Source organism: Felis catus, chromosome X, assembly GCF_018350175.1.
Source record: "Felis catus isolate Fca126 chromosome X, F.catus_Fca126_mat1.0, whole genome shotgun sequence".
Lineage (NCBI taxonomy): Eukaryota > Metazoa > Chordata > Mammalia > Carnivora > Felidae > Felis > Felis catus.
In genome coordinates, this window is record NC_058386.1 from 28040935 (window position 1) to 28063162 (window position 22228).

Here is a 22228-nt window from a genome sequence, read left to right on the forward strand (position 1 = left end):
TCTTACCCTTATATGGCTTCCCTTCATCCTGCAAAAACCATACTAGGTATTGACAGCCTCCCTTTTGCTTTCCCGAGAGTGGGGCTAAATGCTCAGGTGTGTGGTCTCTCCAAGACTTGCAGATTTAGACCAACCTTCTGTGCATGCTCATTAGCATCCTACAAAAGCTCACCCTTGTCACCAGCCAGAGTATGCACAGGGAGCCAGCCAAAGGGTCGGGATGCAAGTGGGTGTGGCATGAAGGGCAGTCGTGGTGCTGTGGGAAGTTGGAGAAAACACTGACCCCAGTGGCTGGTAGGCAGAACTCCTGATGGAGTCAGTGACATTCTTACGATCCGTGTACTTGTAATACAGTTTCCAGCCCTGGCTGCTGTTCTCCCAGCTGCTCACTACCCCAAACTGGTGGAGCTCTGTACTGTGGATGAAGGACAGAGAAATGTTCTTCTTTGTTTAACACCCCCGCATGGCTGTGAAGCTGGGCACTCACTCACATGGTCTCACTTTTCTGCACAGGAGAAACCAGGGTTCTGGTAAGAGCTCTCTTGGCACTGACCTGTGTCATCTTGGAGAAGGAATGATGCAGGTAAAGTCAGACCTTTCCTCAAACCTCTCCAATGCATCCAGTCTCAGATTTTTTTGGTTTCAAGAGTATATTTGATCTTCTCCACTTGACTCTTGGACCTACAAAATGGCTCCACTTTCTGTGGGTGGTTTTCTAAGTCAGTGTTCTCCAGGGGCTATCAGACCATGGCTGAAAATGGCTGGAGAAGGTTCATGAACTACTGCAAGGTCAACAGGCAGTAGACCCTATGGAGAGGGTGAGAATCCTCCCAAGTACCTTGGCATATGGTGCTGGATCATACACCATCCACAAAGGCACAGGGAGACAAGAAGACTTAAGAGTTTGGGCTTGGATAAATGGAAAGATGAAGTTTCATTTATTCTTCCAGGATGACTACTAGAATAGGAAACTGAGGAGTATATAAGGAATTTGGGTCACATGCTAGATTTAATGTATCTATTCATCAATACAGAGGTATTGAGTCAGAAGATGGATATACAGATCTAGGATTTAGGAAAAAGTCCAAATTATAACAAAATTGTGGAAGCAATAACTTAAAAGTAACATTTAAAGCCATAAAGCTGAACGAGTTTACCTAAAGATTTAGTGGTGATAAGGAACAGAAGAAGTCCAAAGATGGGGCCCTAGAATGATTTCAAGTTTAGAGGTCAAGGCAAAGGAACCACTAAAGGTATTTATAGTGGTCATGGAAACTGAAGGCAGACTAAGAAAGAACCAAGAGAAAAAAGATGACAGAGAAGCCAATCAAACAAAGATAAAGAGTAAATAATGGATTTAATGATGTGAATTCACTAGTGACTGTGACAAAAATTGCTTCAGTGAGTGGTGAGGATGAAAACTTGATTAGGGGGCATTCAAGACAGAACAGGACGAGTGGTATGGAAAGAGTTTCTCAAAAGAACAAAAATGGAGAAGTGGCTGGAGGGAATGTGAAGCAAAGGTTTTTGTTTGTTTGTTTGTTTGTTTGTTTGTTTTAGACTTTATTTTTATGTAATCTCTACACCCAATGTGGGGCTAGAACTTACAACCCCAAGATCAAGAGTCACACATTTCACTGACTGATCCAGCCAGGCACCCCAAGGGGGTGTCTTTTTTAATGATAGGAAACATTACAGAATAATTTCCTACTGATGGAAATGATCTAGTAGGGGAAAGAAATACATTTTTTTCTTTAAAAGTTTATTTATTAATTTTGAGAGAGAGAGAGAGAGAGAGAGCGTGAGAGTGAGCATTCAAGCGGGGTAGGGGCTAACAGAGAGGGAGAGAGTGAGATTTCCAAGCAGGCTTCACAGTCTCATTGCAGAGCCCAATGCGGGGTTTGAGATCACGAACCACAGGTTCATGACGTAAGTCAAAAATCAAGAGGCAGACACTTACCCGACTAAGCCACCTACACACCCTGAAATATACTGCTGATGTAGGTGGTAGGGGATGTTTAACAGGTGACTTAATGTCTGTGCTGAAAAAAGAGGATGGTATGCAACATATAAGTGGAAAGGCTCATCTTACATAGGAGTATACACAGGTCACTCATGTTAACAATGGGAAAACAGAGTCGTTAACTAACGTGCAAGTCAGTGGGAGTAGATGCAAGCTCCCTTCTAAATGTTTCTATTTTTTTCATTGAAACACAAAGCTAGTTAACTGCCATACAGGAAGGAGAGAAGAAGAACTGGCAGAGATCTGCAAAAAGAAATTTGTGAAATACTCATCAGAGGGGTGGGGCTGTGAATAGATATGAATAATGCAGTAAGATTACCAATAAGCACCAAGGGGCTATTTGAAGTTTGCACTCATGATTTCCAAATGAGACTAGCCAGTTATGATATGTGTTTTCCTCCAGCCATGTTCATCCTTCCCGGTACTGGCACAGCATCAACTGAAAAGTGGATCTGATCTGACCTTATATCCATGTAGGATACTGTCACATGGATATAATATAGAAAGACAGGAGAGGACAAGAGAGTTGAGGGAAAACACAAGGGGTGCTTTTAATGATGGATTATAGAATCAACTTTGAGTAAGGAATGGCCAAGACAAGATTAAACGCTTTTCTAATGAGAAGCTGGTAAGATCACTGCATTATGCATTTCATTAGGAAGGAAGAATTTTTGAGGTTGGATTACTGAGGGAATGAGCTGGAAATTAAGGTGCTGATGGTTGCAGAGTAGGGTACCTGAGGTTGAAATTATGGAGAAGTATCTGGTAATGACAATGTTTAGGTTACGGGGCTGAGACCGGTAGCTAAGGTAGAATAGAAGACACAATCATTAGAGGAGCTTTCAAGGTAGTGAAGGCTGGAAGAATCGTCCGAGAAAATATTGAAATCAGGAAGAATTATGACAGTAATGACAGTAAGTCCGTTGTTAAAATATTCAAGAAATAAGGAAGAGTGACTGAGGGATCTGTGGATGATTGCACCCAAAATATGCATTGAGTGAGAAAAAGACAGTGATTTGCAACTTATGACAATGACATCCTTCTAATCTCTAGACCCAGTGTTTCTTGGTAACTACTATAAATTTAGAGCTGCTAATTAAAAAAAATATATTGATGCACTAATTATTTAGAAATGACACGTGTTTTATAATTTTATATATGCAGGTTTATGTCTATTTTATGTCTGCTTATTTTATTTACCATGCATGTACATAGTGGTTACTCTGTGCTAGGTACTCGTCTACATACTTTACAAGATTAACTCATTTGATCAATATTATAAAATTCTTATAAAGTAGGCATTAATATCATCACATTCTCAATACTGGGAAACTGAAGCAGGGAGAGATTAAACAACTTTTCCAGTACCACACACGTAGGTTATGGTGGGGGCAAGATCTAAACTGAGGCGATATGGTTCCAGAGCTCCTGGTCTTACTATGTTTGCTCTGAAACCATGAGAAATCCTTCTCCATCCTTAAGAGTTTTTGATTTTATCGGCCAAGTATTTCAGGGAAGTGAGCCTCGGAAATCTTTCCACTGTGAGATGGAAGTTACCTTATATAAATGACATTTCTGTCTTTATATACATAGTTTATACGCCCAGTTCAAGATGTACTTCTAATTGTCTACTTCTCCAAAGTAAACACGACCAAAATGGAAGTACTGAGTAGTCTACTAAGCTAGTCAATTTTGTTCCTTCTTCAGGCCCAAGTCTTTATTTCATTAGTTAAAGGCATTGTGGCCGACTCTGTTGTGTAACACAGGAAACTGAAAACATTTTGATTCCTCCTTGACTCTCTGGACTCTTTACCAGCAAGCACTCTTTACCAGCAAATACTGTCATTTCCAAAAGGATCTGATTAAAAGAAGAAAGGAACGTGTCATGTTAGAAAAAGAATAACAGTCAAAGGTGGGTATGAGTGTAGAATCCATAATCGAAAATATAACAAGGAAGAATTTGCCTAATTGGCAAAAAGACGGATAAAAGCTAAGACTACATTATATAAACATAACGTTGAGCACACTGAGTGAAATAACCTTACTGGAGACAGCTCTTGCTGGAAAGAGTTTCAACAAAGTTTGAATCACACGAGCACTTTGGTCCAGTTTTCCCAGAATAACATATCCCTTCCACACAGTATTTGCTATATAATGAGAAAATACACATAAACAGTAATGAGAGACAGAACAACAAGCTTTAAAGTGATCTCCATCTCTACTGACGATTTTGGAAAAAATCGGGAGAGGTTTGGACAGTGAACCAAACATAATGTCACCAGAGGATGACGTATTTCAAATTTCTTGTCTCTCCATCTCCACTCATGCCCTTCCTGTCCTTTGCCAGGAGTACTTTCTATCTGGCCAACTGCGGTTCTTGCCTGTTTCCGCTTGTGCCGCTTCCAGCCATTCTTCATAGAATAGGAACATAGAGAAAAGTTTTAAACAGCCACTTGAGATGATGCCACTTCTGTATCTGGAAGCTTAATACCTTCCCAATGCACTTAACGTGCATACTAAGTCCTCACTATGACTCATGAGACCATTCACGACTTATTTCCCCCTGGTTTTCTCCTGGCTCATACTGCCCCACTTAGAGAGGCTTCCCTTCTATTCCGCATACATGCTCACTCTTCTCCCCTGCCTCAGCACTTTTTCCCACTTCATCTCAGATCCACACTTTCCCTAGTCCCCATGTCAAAGTGCCAGGTTCTTTGCACTAATCAGATGTCAGCTTTCATTCCACCTCTTCAGAAAAGACTTAACTGTCTACCCAACAAAAAGCAGGCTCCCTGCTCCTTTACTCTCATTCAGGGCATTCGGATTGCTTCCTTCAGAGAATCTGTCGACATTAAAATTAGGCATTTGTGCAATATTATGTTAATTCATTTACTTTCCATCTTCTCTACTAAACTATACCCACCATGAAGATAGATATTTATCAAGTTTATTTTCTTCCCTACTTAACATCTGTTACAAAATGTTTAATAATATATACTGAAATATTCTAATAAGTAATTAAGAAATCCTAAAAATGTTTCTCTAAAAATTATGTAATTGTATGTATATTAGTTTCTTTAATAACCACATAACAAAATAATGTAAAGATATGTATAATTATGAAATCCTTCCCTTCCTCCTTTCTTCTTTCCAGTATGGTCTACCAACTTGTGAGTTATTTGAATGATGATTATCCTTTATTTTAGAAATAACTAAAATTTTGGGATTTTTTTTTTTTAGTTTTTATAAATTTATTTTGATAGAGAGTGCACACGTGCATGCAAATCGAGGAGAGGCAGACAGAGAGAGAATCCCAAGCAGGCTCCACACTCTCAGCACAGAGCCTGAGGTGGGGCTCAAATCCATGAACCATGCAATCATGACCTGAGCCAAAACCAAGAACTGGACACTTAACTGACTGAGCCACCCAGGAACCCCTAAAATATTGGGGTTTTTTATTTGGATACCAAACTTTTAGAATTTAAAAAGCCAACCATTTTATACCAACAAAATCAAATCATGGGATCTCAAAGGATCTCCAAGTATATCAGACATTTGGACAATTTTGTCTCTAATTGTTTTTTTCAGATTCTGGCATCTAAAAACAAATGAGTTAATTTTAACCCAAGAAAGAACATCACACCCCATTTTGTGTGTAGCCATTTCTATAATGCATAGATTTACAGTTTCCAGTGCTCTCTGGAGCCCTGAACTGGGCCCAATACTCAAGCTTGGCTTCCATACTTTTACTGTATTGTCTGACTTCTGTTCTGGATTGCATGATACCTTTCTTAAGAAACACAGACCACTTGCCCATAAGATCAGAGCATACACAGTGTGATACATTCCAGGGAGAACCAAAGAGATGTAAAATATTCTAGGATGTGATGAAAACACGGATGGGATCTATGGAATTTTTGTTATGAAGCAGGCTAATGTGTTTATACCTCTCTTAAAAGGCATATCTGTGGTGTATGTTATGGCAGACATAAGGTCTTAAACAAGGACATTTTAAGACTAACTTGAGATATTTCAAAAATTACACTTCTCTAATATGCAAAAACCTTGAGGTTTCAGTAATACTGTTGTGTGTATATGTATGTGTGTGTATGTATATGTGTGTGTGTGTGTGTGTGTGTGTGTGTGTGTGTGTGTGTGTATATATATATATATATGCTATCATTTTCCCTCTTGCTCTAAATTGGTGTTGTTCTTTCCATTCATCCATTAGAAACATTCAACAAATGGCTTTCATACTGGCCTTGCAGGAAAACATAAATGGTATAATCTATTACCTAAATAATATATTTTTTTTCCTGAACATTCCTTCTAGAGCCGGCTTACTCCAGAGAAGAATGCAAGCTAGCTGACCCAGGGCTATCTTCGTCTGTGAGTTAATAGAACTGTTGAGCATTTGCCAGTGACAGTATTAGCTGGGTGACTTGCCTTGCCTTTTACTTTTCTAAATTCTTTACTTTTTCAAATTTAATTTTTGCCTTGTGGCATGATTTCTTTTCAACTTTGAAAGGTTACTGAGAAATAACGAAAGACCGGCTGTGTCTAATACACATAAGATGAAACCTCTTATTAACTTCAAAAAAGGTACTGGTATACTGAAAAATAATCACTGCTTTAGGTCAAAATTTCATCTTATGAACAAGAAGTATTCGATATATAGTACTTGTGTATATAATATTTAATTTTCCAGAATGCAATCTCAAAATTAAAAGTAATATCTATAAAACACTCTGCTGCATAAAAATGAAGCACTCGGATATGCAGAGTGATTTTGTGTTTTATTTCCCGCTCTGAGCTATTCATAACTATTTCCCAACTTTAGCTCATTTATTGAAATAAATGTAGTAAAGAAGCCAAACTTGCCTATCTTAATAATCTGAAGTGAAAATCATTTATCATATTTGTACATGCACAGAGACTACTCATTCATTTTATTTCTGTACCAAGTATACAAGTGTAAAGTATGTTCTGCTAATCCAACTACTATTACAAAGTTATGCACAAGAGCAAACATTCGATGAAAATCAGGCCTTAAAAACAGGACACTGTTGTTCAGTATGTTCAGTATTTAAGGTCATCTCAGTCAGGATCCCGATAAGATGAATATATACTATTTAACATATATACTATTAGAATGTTTTTTTATGCTAGACAAAGGCTAGTTTGAAGTAACCATGCTTTACGGCATCGACATACTCAGAGATGAAACTTTCAAAATGGGCAATGGTAAAGGGAGACATTAAGAAATCTTACTTAGATAAAAAGAGGCAAGCTGCAGCGAAAGAGACCGTACATACCTGTCGGCATACGTAATCCCACTGAGTGTTCAGTTCTCTGAGCTCTGTCTCAAGTCTGCAAGCAAACTCTGGCTCTGCTTCATTCTTTATCTTCTGTGCACCTTCATTGACACTGTTGAGACTGGGCTGAATTGTCTGAATATCATTGACTAAAAGCTAAGGAAATAATTCAATTTAAGCCAGCTGCAAAAATTACCACAACATACTAGAAATACAACAAAGAGAGGAAACATATAATGAGGATTCATGACACTGCATGTACGTCCTTTCCTTTAAAACGTGATATACACCCACCTACAGATGTCTCAGCCTTACAAAAACTGTTCAGTGGTTTTGATGCTATGAATCAAGTACGGAATTATCTGTATTCTACTTAGATCAGATACAAAAGGAAATAAAATTATTATTCCTTGTTGGAAAAATGTGTGAAAATGATGGGCTTTAGACATCACTGTTTTTGAAATGATTTCGGTTTTCAAACTCAGGATATTGCTGCAACTGTTTATAGCATGATGGGTGTGAAGGTTATTTGTAAGCCGGATTTGTTTTTTGGTTTGTTTTTTAGCTTGGATTTGCAAAGCAAATTCTTTAAAGAGCTAGATTACTTTCATTCCACGACATGACAATGGCATAATGAATATCATTTCAAAAGTCCGTACTGTGTAATAATAGAGTACAGCGCAGCAGGTCTGAGTAGAGCAACACAGTATGACTCAAAATCTGCAATAAGACATAATAAACAGCTCAAAGGTTTCGTTGCCTTTACATTAAACTTTATTTTACACTAAAATAATCTTATGAGTGTTGAGGAAAAGATCATGCTTTTCCCTTCCTCATTTATCCAACCCAGTTTCTCAACCTTGGGCACTACCATCAATTTAAACTGGCTAATTCTTTGTTGTGAGGGGCTGTTCGGGGATACACACATTGAGGGACACACACAGCACCCCGGGCCGCTACACACCAGTAGCATCTATCCCACACCAAGCTGTGACAAAAATGTCTCTAGACATCGCTCAGTGTCCCCAAAGGGAGCAAAATAACTCTGGTTAAGGACCACTGATATAACCAAATAATAACTTTCATATAAAAGACTTCATATGATAGGGGTCATATAAAAACTTACCCTGCACTGTTTCAGCTGTTTTTTCAGAATTTCTGAGTCCCCGAGGGCAGGCCACTCGTCCTTCAGGAAAACATCAACTTCAGCCATCCACTTCTTCAGAGTTTTGATGTGATTCTGGAATCAGAGACCCATTTTAAGCATTACTGGGGTGCCGATTTCTCTTAACACAATTCATCACAGTGATATTTATGAACACATGCCCAGGAACAATTCCCTTGTTTGAAGGATATCTCTAAGTAGCTCTTCAGGAAAAGAATATTTTTACTAAGACTGCATTTTTATGGTCCACAGTATGAGCACTGGTGTATGAAGTCTGCTATTGTTAAAAATAAAAAATTACTACCAAATGTGGTTTTATGATGTTACTCTTGAGAACATTAAATCATATCCCCCTCTAGAGAAATTTTAAGTTACAAAACAACTCATGATAATACTAACAATGTGCCCTTACAGTACATAAAACAAACTATGAACAATAAACTCAATGTAATGGTGTCTTTATAGCCTCCCTAAACCTGAACTTCCACAAATTGTTTTCTACAGTTGACAGTTTAAATAGTCCCTCTAGTTGGGAACTTTGCAGAACAAGATTTTGTCATCTTGCAAGAGAAAACTTCTGATTTTAATTTCTTATTTGCTTGACCAGGCTGAAGTAATGATCGGGTGAAAAATGTCATCTTTTATCATTTATAAATAGCCAAGTATCTCCCATTATTCTTTTTCATATATTGCTTTTTTCCCCCTCCTGCTTTTTTTGGCTACTTTTCAAATGTATGATTTTCGAGCTCCTTTATTTTCCACACAATTCAAATATGCTGCCCAGATGTGCTATTTTCTCCCTTCTTAATTAAATTTCTGTTGAAAATATGTGCTTCACAGAAAGCTTCTCTTTCAATATGATTAATAATAATGCTTTTTAAAAGCATTTGACTAAATCTAAGAACTTCAGTTCTCAACATTATCATCTTGCCGATATCTCTGGAGTCTGGTTTTGCATTTCTTCCACATCACCACTGTCCTAGTTCAGATCTTATCACTGGCTCCTTGATTACTGCATTAGGTCTTTTTGGTATCTGCCTCAATCTTACCCTATGCTAATCCATTCTCCACTCTCCATGTGTCAGTGTTTTTCTTCTGTCCTCCTTCTTCTTATCACAGTGATGCTTTGAAAACAATGATATCTTTCCCCCCTCTAAAATAGCAGAAGTTCCAAATTATTATTACTTTTAATTCCACCCCTATTAGGTTGTAATTCATGTTTCAAAGCATGGCATCCAGGACCGCTCATTATCTACTCCTAGGTCATTTTTCTAATAGTATATTTTATTTATCTCCAAACATATTTTTGTCTCTTCAAAAGTGAACCCCTTCTGGCTAAGAGAATGTATCACTTCATTTTGTTAGGTACCCTTTTTCCCCTCTCTTTATCAGCTGACTAAATTCTACTTCTTCAAGGTGTAGCCCAAATAACCCATATTCCAATAACATTTCATAACCCCTTTGCCCAGTGTATGTTGGACTTCCTTTCTGTCTACTGTCATAATGTTTACCACACTGTTTAATTCACTTCGTACGTTGGCTGGACAATGGCCTCTCAAGGTGTTCATGGCCCCATCCATGGAACCTGTGAATATGTTACCTTATATAGCAAAAAATACTTTGCAGATGAGATTAAGGATTTTGAAATGGGAAGATTATTCTGAGTTACCGAGCCAGGCACAATGTAATCACAAGGGTTCTTAGTAAGAGGGGGTTGGGGGTAAGAGAGCTAGAGAGAGAGGCTGTAAGATGTTCTACTGCTGAACTTGAAGAAAGAGGATGGGATTATCAGCCACGAAATCCATGTCATCTCCAGAAGCTAACAACAACAAGGAAACAGATTTTCTGCTAAAGCCTCTAGAAAAGACAGAGCCCTGCCTACGTCTTCATTTTAGCCCACTGCAACTAATTTTGGACTTCTGACCTCTAGAACTGTAAGATAACAAACTTGTGTTGTTTTAAGCTACTAATTTGTTACAACAGCAATAGGAAACTAACACACTTACCATTTCCCTTCACTAGAATATGAGCTCCTTGTTGGCGAGGACCATGTAATTATATTCTCTTCTACCTCTGATACTGGTAAAAGTGTGTGCGTGTGTGTGTGTGTACACATACGTTTACATGTAGAGACCTGTTCGTAAGTATATTGTGCTTTATAGAATGTTTTAGGATTGCTCATTTTTTTTGGTTCGTAAGCAGTAAAAACAAACAACTAACAGCTGAACTGAGACTTAAACCCAGAAGCATGTTGTCCCAATGCTTTCCAGCATGCCACGATGATGTCCAAGATTCATTCCAGCATTAATATTTTTCTTAGTAATTCGCCACATAAGAGAGGTATTACTTGGATCACTAAATATTTTAGATTTTAAAATGTAATTGTTGGTTTACTATTTTCAGCTTAGCTGATTAGTAGTATGGTGGCACCATTTAAACAACTTAAGTCAGTAGGAGCTGGTCTATGGCATGTAATAAGGTCAAATTTAGATACACAATTACAAGTAAAATATGCTGATAAAATGATATGACTATATTACATGGTAGATAATTGTTTTACCTATATTTTAAAGGACAACCAGACTAACGGAAAGACTAGTTTTGAAAATTATTAAGCTAAAAGTATGTTTAATCCTATCGGTTTTGGGGAAAAATATAATTCTGAAGAAAATCTAAGAAGCAGACCTCTTAATTATGGTTTTCTTAAACATGCAAAAAAACCCCCACTGATTTCACAAAATTGTGTGTCTTTTGATCTCATCACTGAATTTGAAGAAGTATGGAGGTTAAATGTCTGTTTGCCTTTAAATTTATAACACGTCACTAGGGGAGAAACAAGCAAAGAAAAAAAATGAATACAAAAAGTCCAATCCTGACTTACCTGAATTTTTCGAAGTTTTGCCATTTGCTCCTCTAGCTTTTGGCAATGCTCAAGCAGCTGAGAGGACAGCTTCTTCCAGCGGCCCTCAATCTCTTCAAATTCCGTCTGGTACTTCCGGCTAATATCAGATGGTGCTTTCCTTGACATCTCTTTCACAGTGGTGCTGAGATAGTTTAGGCCACTTTGTTGCTCTTGCAGGGAACTTTGTAAAGCCTCAAAAATTAAAAAAGGGAAAGTACATGTATACTAATTGAGGAATAATAACCAGTTTCATTGTACAGTTTCACTTGCAAGTTTCAGCTACATGTATTTGAAGTGAAAGCTATGTGGGGCACCTGGGTGGCTCAGTCAGTTAAGCGTGCCACTTTAGCTCAGGTCATGATCTTGCATTTGTGGGTTCAAGCCCACATCGGGCTCTGTGCTGATAGCTCAGAGCCTGGAGGCTGCTTTGGATTCTGTGTTTCCCTTTCTCTCTGCCCCTACCCTGTTTGTGCTCTCTCTCTGTCTCTCAAAAACAATAAAACAAAATGTTCAAAAAACAAACAAAATGAAAGCTATGTGATTGAAACACCTACAAAATAGACGATGTGCTGCAATTTACAGAATAACTAGTAGTAATTTATTTTTTTTTAATTTTTTTTTCAAAGTTTATTTATTTTTGGGACAGAGAGAGACAGAGCATGAACGGGGGAGGGGCAGAGAGAGAGGGAGACACAGAATCAGAAACAGGCTCCAGGCTCTGAGCCATCAGCCCAGAGCCTGACGCGGGGCTCGAACTCACGGACTGCGAGATCGTGACCTGGCTGAAGTCGGACGCTTAACCGACTGCGCCACCCAGGCGCCCCAGTAGTAATTTAAATTATACTGTTTATGGGGTGCCTGAGTGGCTCAGTCTGTTGAGCATCCAACTTTGGCTCAGTCATGATCCCACAGTTCGTGAGTTTGAGACCCACATCAGGCTGTCTGAAGACAGCGCAGAGACAACTTTGGATCCTCTGACTCCCTCTCTCTCTGCCCCTTCCCTGCTCACAGTCTCTCTATCTCAAAAATAAACATTAAAAAAAAGACAAACTAAATTCTACCGTTTATCATAAAAGTAATTTGCACATTAATATTTTATTTAAAAATCTATGCCTGTTTTTATGAACATCAAATATATCCAAAAGTGTATCTTAATGGACCAGAGTTTTAGCACACCTAATTTTATTGTATCTTCTGTATCTGAGTACTGTATTTATGATACTGTTAGGGAGCTTCATTTAATTCTACTGGGCTTTTATTAAGACAATTTCTGACCTTTCTAGGTAAAAACCTAACTAAATCATATAGATACATGGTATAACAAAACTGACTAAGTTATCACTGGTCTACTGATGCCAATTAACTATAGTTTCATATTTTTCACAATTTTTTGCAGGGATATAATGAAATTCTAGGAGAATTTTGGGGAGAATTTATAAAGTTGGTTTTACAATTGTTCTGTGTTACCTATGCAATTGCTGACAACAGGATGTCTATCTTTAGGTTTTCCCCACTCAATATTCATTTGTTACTTTCTGGTTATGAAATAATAAAAGCTCAAGATAAAACACGGAAAAAATACCCACTTACATATATGATTTTATGTAAACTTCCAGTGTTTCTATGTATACCTAAACACTGAATATGTTATTATAAACACACATAAACAATCATCCCTTCTTTTACAGAAAGACTTATAATATCCCACAAATACATCAATACATAACTTTTATAGTTATATAATGTCTTATGCCTATTTTGTGGCATTTTATTTTTTTTTTACTCTGCTTTAATTTTACTTCATTAAATTCGATTTATTATTTAGACAATCTAGCATGCATATAACTACATTTTGAGCTAGGCCCTTTTTATGAGCATTTTGCCACATCATTAAGTATTTTTCAAAAACATAAAATTTAATGGCTTCCTGGTTCGTTTAACCATTTCCCATTATTAGCTCTACAAAGTAACTTCTAGCTTTCCACTCCAGTAAATTATGTTTCTGATCTACCTATCTATCCCCATCTATTTGATTCTTTAGTGTATTCTGATTACTGCCTACGATAAAGACTTCATGAAAACACTATTCACATGTATAACATCATGAATTATTTTGTATGTTATTAGCAAGTGGTGAAACATTTTTCTCAGCAAAATTTCAATTCAATTTGCATTCCCACCAGAAAGTGAGAAGGGAGCTCACTGCTGCTGGACCTGCACTTGTTATAACATTTTTTTGCAACTTAGATGTGAAAAATGGTATTTCATTTTATAAACTAGTACTTCGTCCTTTCCAATTCGACTTACAACTTTCCATAGGTTTAATGGCTGTTTATGTCTTTTTTTTTGTGACTTCCTTATTAATGACTTTCTCCCATATTCAGACAAATTTTTTCCCCGGTCTCATCTTTCTTTAAAATCGCCTCCAGTATTTTTAGAGTATTTGCAATTGTGTCCAGTGATTTGTGTGCTTCTCTATCATATGTTTTAAAATATTTTACTTAAAAATTTCTCCAAAAATGATGCTTATTGAAATGTTTGGAACATTTTAACATATGTGGTATTTTGCTTTGTTGTAACATCTGATACAAACTTCTAACTACATCTTTTTGAGCTACTTAATACAATTTCTCAAAAATATTTATAAATAATTTTTGTCTTCAACGTTTTTTTCAGAAGTTTACTCCCCTGCTCATCTGCCCACCATTTTTTATATAGTTAATCCATTCCTCTCATTGCTATATCTTTGTACTCTTTTTGAAGTTAGAGTTCTATTAAGCCACATATTCTTTAAAGTGAATTTTTAAATCATTCCAAGTATTAGAAACAACAACATAATGAAGAAAAAAGAAGATCCAACAATATTAGGTTGCTTGGTGTGATAGTAGAGAAAACAGTCTAAACAGGGCAATATATACTGAGAAATTTACATAAAAGTTTTTAAAGAAATAATTATAAAACCACTTTCTTAAAAAAATTTAATTCTTGAAAAAGAACGCTTCGTATACAAGTCACATTTTAATTTTGTTCTTATTTCTCAAAATGGAGACATATCTCAGCTCATAAATATAATTAATGAATGCTTTCTTGTCTTAAAAAATAAAATGTGATTGGATATACAACATGGGCTTTTCAGAATTGGTAGGAAAAGTATTCTAAAATCTCTTACAAATTATCTTTTTCATTTCCCATATTAGTATTTTTTATTACTTGATATAAAGCTGCTAAAAATTTAGGTAATAAAACTCAAAAACTAATTATGATATTACAAAAGATTAGAGTTTAAAACTTATTTTATAACGACACTGATTTTACCACTGTTTGGGAATGTGAATGGAGTTATAAATCAGGAAGCAAGGGGTGGGGGGGAATAATACCACAGCTTTTATAATCATCAAAATCAATGTGTCTGAAAATACATACTAAACAATAAAGAATATACTTCATACGCAGACCATGACACTGTCTTCAAAGGTGGAATTTCTGTCTGAGGGAGAAAAGGCACAAATGCATAAAATATGACATTTTTAAAGTCCTCATTTTTCCAACTGGTACACCATCATACTTGCCACAATTATTTTAATTCTATTATTTTAAGGTTACACCATTGTGAAAAGAAAAGTTACACCAATGTGACTGCTTGATAGATGACATCTGCACTATTTGCTTCAGACAGTCAAACATTCACAGACCTGTAACTCTTCAAGCCTCTGCTCCATGATGTCATATTCAGTGACAGTAACCTGAGGTCTAGAGAGTTTGGTTTCTGACTGCTGGATCCACGTCAGGATGGTGCTCATGGTCTCCTGATAGCGCATGGGTGGCAATGTGTCAAAAACTTTATCAAAAGGGAAAAGAAGAGAATCATTTCACTATTTTAAACTTTGTCATTATGTTTTCCTAAGTTGTCGGCAAACTCAATCACACTGCTAATTACAAATATTACCAAGTTGTAAAAACTTGAAGATATACATTAAAATGCGATTATGACATTGAAGATAAATTCCTACTACGTATCTCACATTTTGATAGAAAGTATACACACGTATACACACGTACACAGACACATTACAGTGAATCTTCATATCAGCCTTGCAAGTTCACAGGGTTAAAGCCATTTTCTTTTAAGGTAAGGAAATGGCCAAACAGAGAGGCTGCACAATTTGACCATGGTGCCAGAGAAGGTACTTGGAGGAGAAACCAAGCAGAGTACATGTATACCGACTTTGAAGGCTACTCTTTTCGTGTGCTATCATTTACCTTTGGAGAAAACAGTGTCTTTATCCACAGAAGTTGATATTTTAAATTATATCCTGTCACTTCTTATTTTGCTAAAAAAAAAAAATCTCTGTGTACTTAGTATGTGTCAGAAACTCTAATACTATCATTGTTACTATCATTCTTAATTCTTACCTGTGAGAAATGTGTTTTTAGTCTCATTTACAGTTGAGGAAACTGAGGCTACAAAAAAAGGTCAACTAATTTGCTCACACTCAAGAGCCTAGTAAGTGTAGAGCTTAGGATTTTAAACCAGGTTTATCTGGTTTCAAAGTCAAAACCACCACTCAACAGCATACTTTCCCTGGTATCTATTTATGTATAAATTAGGGAATGAAAAATATATCAAGGAAAGTGTAATTTACGGGTATGTATATGCACTTAAACCATAAGTGTGTGTGTATGTGTGTATATACACACATGTGTATATGTGTATATATACACACATACACACACACGCACACATATATACACATTTTACATAACTATAATCGTATACATAGTTAAATTGTACCTACATTAAATGAGAGAAAATAAAAATTTTCAGATTTGTCAGATTATAAAAAAGTGATAAGGTAACATGTCCATGGTAGAAGTGTAAAACAGTTAATTTGTAAGTAGTTGTTGTAATATTGCATGTTGCCCCAAACTCAGTAAGTAAGCAATCCGCCTACGTACAGATTGAGGGAGGGAAGGAAGAAGGAAGATGATAGACAGATAGATGCATAAATGCACAGATATACAGATACATAGATAGATACGGTGAGCCATAAATTGAAAGAACCCAATGCTTTTCAGCACAGGCCAGCATAAAATAAAAATCTTTCAAATCTAGAAAAAAGATACACACTGAAACATTCTAAATGATTAAAAATTTGATCAATTTTGATCTATTAACCAATGTAATTCTAGCTATAACTTAGGGAATAATCATGACCTGATACATTTTCTTTCTGTTTAAACAAAATACGCATTTAGGCAAAGTATGCATTAATTTGCATAATTCAATAAACAATTCACATTATATAAAATCTCCAGTTCCCTTTAAAATCATGAGAAACTAATAAAGATCCAGACCAGCATTACATGTAGACACTCTTTAGTGCATGCATGGAACATCTTATTCCATATCTGATTCAGAGTGTTTGACTGTATTTCCTCCTTTGCTATCTGGATCCTGAGTAAATGCTCTGGGTGTTTCACAGGTAGATTGCACTGGAGGAGCTGGAATTCAAAGAGGACCTACCAACTCCGTAGCTCCTGAACTAGCCACCTTAGTTCCTATGTGTAGGTTCATCAATCAGGAAATACTTGTGTCTGAAGAGCTGTAGTAATTGCTACCCATGGGTCTGATATCACACTCAAGTCTGCCTTCTTTCTAAGGGAGGTCCTGATTATCTTCTTCCTTCTTCACCTTCCTTCTATATAATGAAGTGAACCCTGTTCATCTCTGAATTGTTGAGTTTTTTCTGTAAAACTGCTTCTCATCTGTATGCAGGTGCAAGACAAAAAGTCTTCTCAACGAGAGCTAAGCCATACTTCCACTCTATTCTGAGAGAAAGCAGAGGACTCGTAACATGACCAAGAAGTACCTCTGTATCTCCCATGTAAGTTATCTAGCACAAGCAAAAGCCCACACAGTTTAAGATCCTCCCTAGCCTTTCCATGTGTGTTTTCACTTCCTTTAAATCCAGCTCTGTGTTCAGTTTTTGAAAGTGCAAAACTGATTTATGAGGTTACATCATGGCATAAAACTTATCATTACTGTTTCTTTTTTTCTAGAATTCTCACCCATTGTTCATAGAAGGCCCTCTAGACCGTTCACCTCTCCAGACTCGCCTTTCATCACCCTCACCCCCCTGTGCTCCAGGGACACAAAACTTCTCTGATTCTGGCCTTCACCTACTACCCCTAGTCTTATTAATCCCTACTGATCGTCTGGCTTCTTTGTTAAGCAGTTCATTCTCTAGGAAATCTTTGCTTACCTTCCCAGCTTGGTAAGTCTCCTTTAGTTTCAGAGACCTGGCCTAGGCCAGGTCAAGCACTCATCTCAAGCTATAATTATAAAAACACCAGCTTGATTTTGTGATTAATGGCTGTGATTTTTCCCAGTTTCCAAGTATAATGACAGCAAGAAGCATGTGGTTTTAGCTCAGCGATTGATCCCCAATGACCACTATGGTATTATAAAAGGAATCAGTATGTGTTGGGTGAGTAACTACAGGTTAGAAAGTGTAACCTTGAGCACACACACAAAAAGAATGCCTTTGCCAGGAACACAGGAGAAAACCAGTATTTGGTGAAGCCTAGAATCTGAACAAGAGGAGAAAGAATTTACCTGGAGAATTTAGACATTCTTCTCATTCCACCTATTAAATCTTCTCATTCCACCCACAGAACCTTCTCAACACTGAATAGCTTAAACTGACTTTATTCCTCGTCTCCTTTCTCACTTCATGGTTTCTAGACAATAGGTAGACTTTCCTTAATTGCATTTTTTCTGGTATAATTCATCTGTAAATGTACAAATGTACAATGTACACACACGTTTTGGTTTTCTCCTGGAATTCTTTTGTTTTTTTTTAACGTTTATTTATTTTTGAGACAGAGAGAGACAGAGCATGAATGGGAGAGGGTCAGAGAGAGGGGGACATAGAATCTGAAACAGGCTCCAGGCTCTGAGCTGTCAGCACAGAGCCCGACGGGGGGCTCCAACTCACGGACCGCGAAATCATGACCTGAACCGAAGTCGGCCACTTAACCGACTGAGCCACCCAGGTGCCCCATCCTGGAATTCTTTTGACAAACAACAAAATCATGTTCAAAACTGTATCACTTCGGAACAGAACAATAGATAAGGTAACAATTTTTATTATATCCTAATGAGGAATGTTTATATTTCTATGGAAATAGGACCACCACTGCATTAAAAAAAGCTTCTACCTCTCTCTGTGTACACATACATATGAATAAGAGATATATATGTATATATTTAATATTTGTGTATCATTTATTAATTCCTTAAACTATTTATTGAGTGTCCATTTCAGCCTTTGTGATATCCTTTAGGGATACAATAATTTAAAAAACAGAGTCCCTATATTCACTGCCTTCACAGTTTACTCATGCAGCCAGATAATACTCTAATATAGTTTTGATCAGATTGTAATTAATTTTATAAAAGAGACAAAAAGTGCTGTGACAGTAAACAATAAGAACATTACATTTACACTGGGAGCTCATAAAAATTAACTTTTGGGCAAAGATATGAAGGAGTAAGAATGAGCTGTGCTAGGGCTTCTGGGAAAATACACAGGGCTCTGAAGTAGGGAATATGGGATGGTTTTCAGGAAATGAAAGGTCAATATGACGTAGACAGAAAATAAGCACGAATGCAGCTGTAACTGGAAGTAGGCAAAGCCCCCATTTTAAGCAGAGCCTTGTAAGTACCTTTTAACTAAGACCAAAAGCCAATCATTGAATGCATTATATGCAAAGGTGTGACACAGATTTTCTTTAAGAAAAATCTTTCTGGGGGCATCTGGGTGGCTCAGTTGGTCGAGCGTCCAACTCTGGATATCAGCTCAGGATCATGATGTCACAGTTCATGAGACTGAGCCCCTTGTTGGGGCTTGGGATTCTCTCTTTCCCTTCTGCCCCCGATCCCCACAAGTACACAAGTGCTCTCTCTCTCTCTCTCTCTCTCTCTCTCAAAAATAAAGAAATAAAGAAATGAACATTAAACAATTTTTAAAAAAGATAAACCCTTCTGGCAGAAACATAGCAAATAGATTTCTCACTGTCAACAATGGATAAAGTGAAGACAAATCAGTGGTCCAGGCAAGAAACCCTGGTAGCTTGAACGAACATGATGACCATTAATAAGAAAAGAAAGTTAGATGTGAGAATGATCTGGGAGATAAAAATGCATGGGGTGGGAGAATGAAGAGCAACAGGAGAGGAAGTGAACGAGGGACAAGGAATATCAAGGACGATTCTGAGGTTTATGACTTTGTAGCTCCATAGATGTTGTTCTTGTCCCTGATACTGGAGGAGCCAAAGAGGAAATTGTTGTCAGGTGCAGAATTGCCCACCATGGGTTTATCTTCTTGGGACTCCAAGGGTTTGCAATACCTTAAGATACTTAAATGGAAAGGCAAGGGAATAGATGAGCTTAAGAACCCAGCACTTAGTGGATAGGAGCGGACTGGAGATAAAACTTTTTTGTTGACAACATACAATTAAAGCCAAGGATACCTTTACTTATATAGTTTCCTTCTAGATGTAAAAAAGCATTTGTTATCAAGCATGATTTACCTACTAGCTGAAAACTGATTACAATGCACACAAATTATCTCATTTAAGCCAGACTTACTTGAGAATACTAGTGAAGGATTCCTAATTCTGTTTCAGGTTTAAAAGTAAGAAAAAAAAAATCTGGTGCAAAAGTCAGCTGCACCCAAGGGCAAACTCAGTACAACCTGTTCTACCTATGTGTCAGTGAGATATTTGTGGATGCTGCCCTAGGGACCCCAAAGTAAAAGTAGACCTAGTCCTGTTACATCTAGGGAAGTTCACTGCCTTCTTTTTATGTAGAAAGAGAGATTAATAACTCAATTGATACTTTTCTCTTGACTGACAGTAATGAGAAAGTAAACATATTTAAAAACCTACTATCTTAAAGGATTCTAAGAGTGTTATTAACGTCCTTTGGTCCAGCCCAGATCCCTGAAAGGAAAAAAAAAGGCCTAAGGATTTAGTATTTCCCCAATATTGTTTATAAATATATGACATTCATCTCAAAATAAATATTCTTATGATGGTTTCTACTATTCTTTTGCTAAAGTGCCATTTAAAAAATATAGATACATTCTTAATGTTTCATGATTAGGGAAGCATATTCCACAAAATTAAAGTTAATATAAAGGATTATCGTTTCAGAAGCACCTGTTGTGAATACTGGGAAAGTGAATGTTAAGGGCTACCATGCTGAACTACTGTTTATCTTGAAAGGTACAAAAAAAACCCCATTAATCTCCAGTCCCTTAGTATAGCCATATGAAGGATGGCAATGAAAACGTATGGTCGCATTTACATCTAAAATTGTTGTAGAAGAGTATAAAAAATGTTTTCCACATCTTTTACTTAAAAATCCCTTCTGTTATAGTCAATTGAGTTAAAAATGGAAGGGGTTTCAGAGAAGAGAAAAGGTAAGAAAGGAGAGCAAGAAGAGAACAAAAGAGACAAGGCGAGATTATTTCGTCAAAAAAAAAAAAAAAAAACAAACGTGTGGAATTAAGTGCTTTCTTTTCTGCAATACATGAGTCTATGTCAAAGGGTAAAAAACTTTAACTGAAGAGCAAGATAAACAGAGACATCATCTGAAAATCGGACTTCATCCCCCAGTGTAAGACAGAGCTATCATAATAACGCTGAGATCTTAAAACATTAGGTTATATATGGTACTTAAAAAAAATCACAACAATCTCTCTTCAAAATTAAAACAAAAGTACTCAGGGAAAATAAAGGTACTTCGCTCTCACACAAAAAAATGGAGTAGAGAGAAGGAATATAGAAATGTGTTATCCACTGCGGTAGCCACTAGCTACACAGGTCCATTGAGCACTGGAAAGGGGAAAGGTGGTTAGTATTAATTTTGATTCTTAAAATGATATCATTTGGATGTGTTGAGATAAAATATTCAGTTAAAATTACCTTCACTTGTTTCTTGTTTAATATGGTTATTAGAAAATTCAAAATTACGTATATGGTTCACATTCTATTTCTATTGAATGAGCTTATGTACAAGCTGCAGGAAGTCATTCATTTGGGGAAGGAAAGAGAACATGTATGTTAGTGGTCTGTCAATACTGACAGCATTTTAAAACATTGAAACATCTGCTATGAATACGAAGTTGACTCTAACTTGAATTTCTCATCATTTGTAAGCAGAAATTAGTGATGACTTAATATAGGATGTGTGTGTGTGTGTGTGTGTGTGTGTGTGTGTGTGTGTGTGTAGAAACTTAACTAACAGCACTTTCTACTTCTTTGATAAATCTTTTTTGAGAAATGCTCATATTGAAGCTATCCAACTTTCCCCCATCCCTCACAGTTAATTACAATGGCACCAAACAGTATAATCAACAAAGAGCCTTTTCTGCAACTCCAAACCTTATGAAACGAGATAAACCATGGCACAGAGCAATTATTTCTTTACACTGTGAACACTGGCAGAAGATGTCCAGAAAGAAGCGGGGACGCACAGTACAGGATGATTAACATACTAGAAATTATCCCTCAGAGACTGAGACAAGGAAGAAATTCTGAATGTGGAGACTTGAATTTCCAATGCCGACACAAAAGCGAACATCTTAGCTTGACACTCACTCAAGGACCTTTGTGGTCAGAATTCAATCAACTGCTCAGCCCAAATGCCCATCATCAAAAATCCTCCAGCCACAATCTAGCATCATGCTTCTGCCCCTCCTTCTGCTACTCAGGCTCCAGGCCCACGAAGGCCCTCAGGACACTGATAGGAGCAA

General features: G+C 36.9%; 1 protein-coding gene across 11 annotated transcripts in view; it reads right to left on the reverse strand.

The window, feature by feature from the left end:
• DMD (dystrophin) overlaps positions 1 to 22228 on the reverse strand; it is a 2379610-nt gene that overhangs the window by 1299675 nt on the left and 1057707 nt on the right. For all 11 annotated transcript variants that reach the window (XM_045050793.1, XM_045050788.1, XM_045050791.1 and 8 more), the window contains 4 exons: positions 15098 to 15243; positions 11385 to 11597; positions 8465 to 8578; positions 7339 to 7494 (listed from right to left, as the gene is read on the reverse strand). In XM_045050793.1, coding sequence (XP_044906728.1) covers positions 7339 to 7494; positions 8465 to 8578; positions 11385 to 11597; positions 15098 to 15243 — 629 coding nt within the window. The remainder of the gene's footprint in view (positions 1 to 7338; positions 7495 to 8464; positions 8579 to 11384; positions 11598 to 15097; positions 15244 to 22228) is intronic.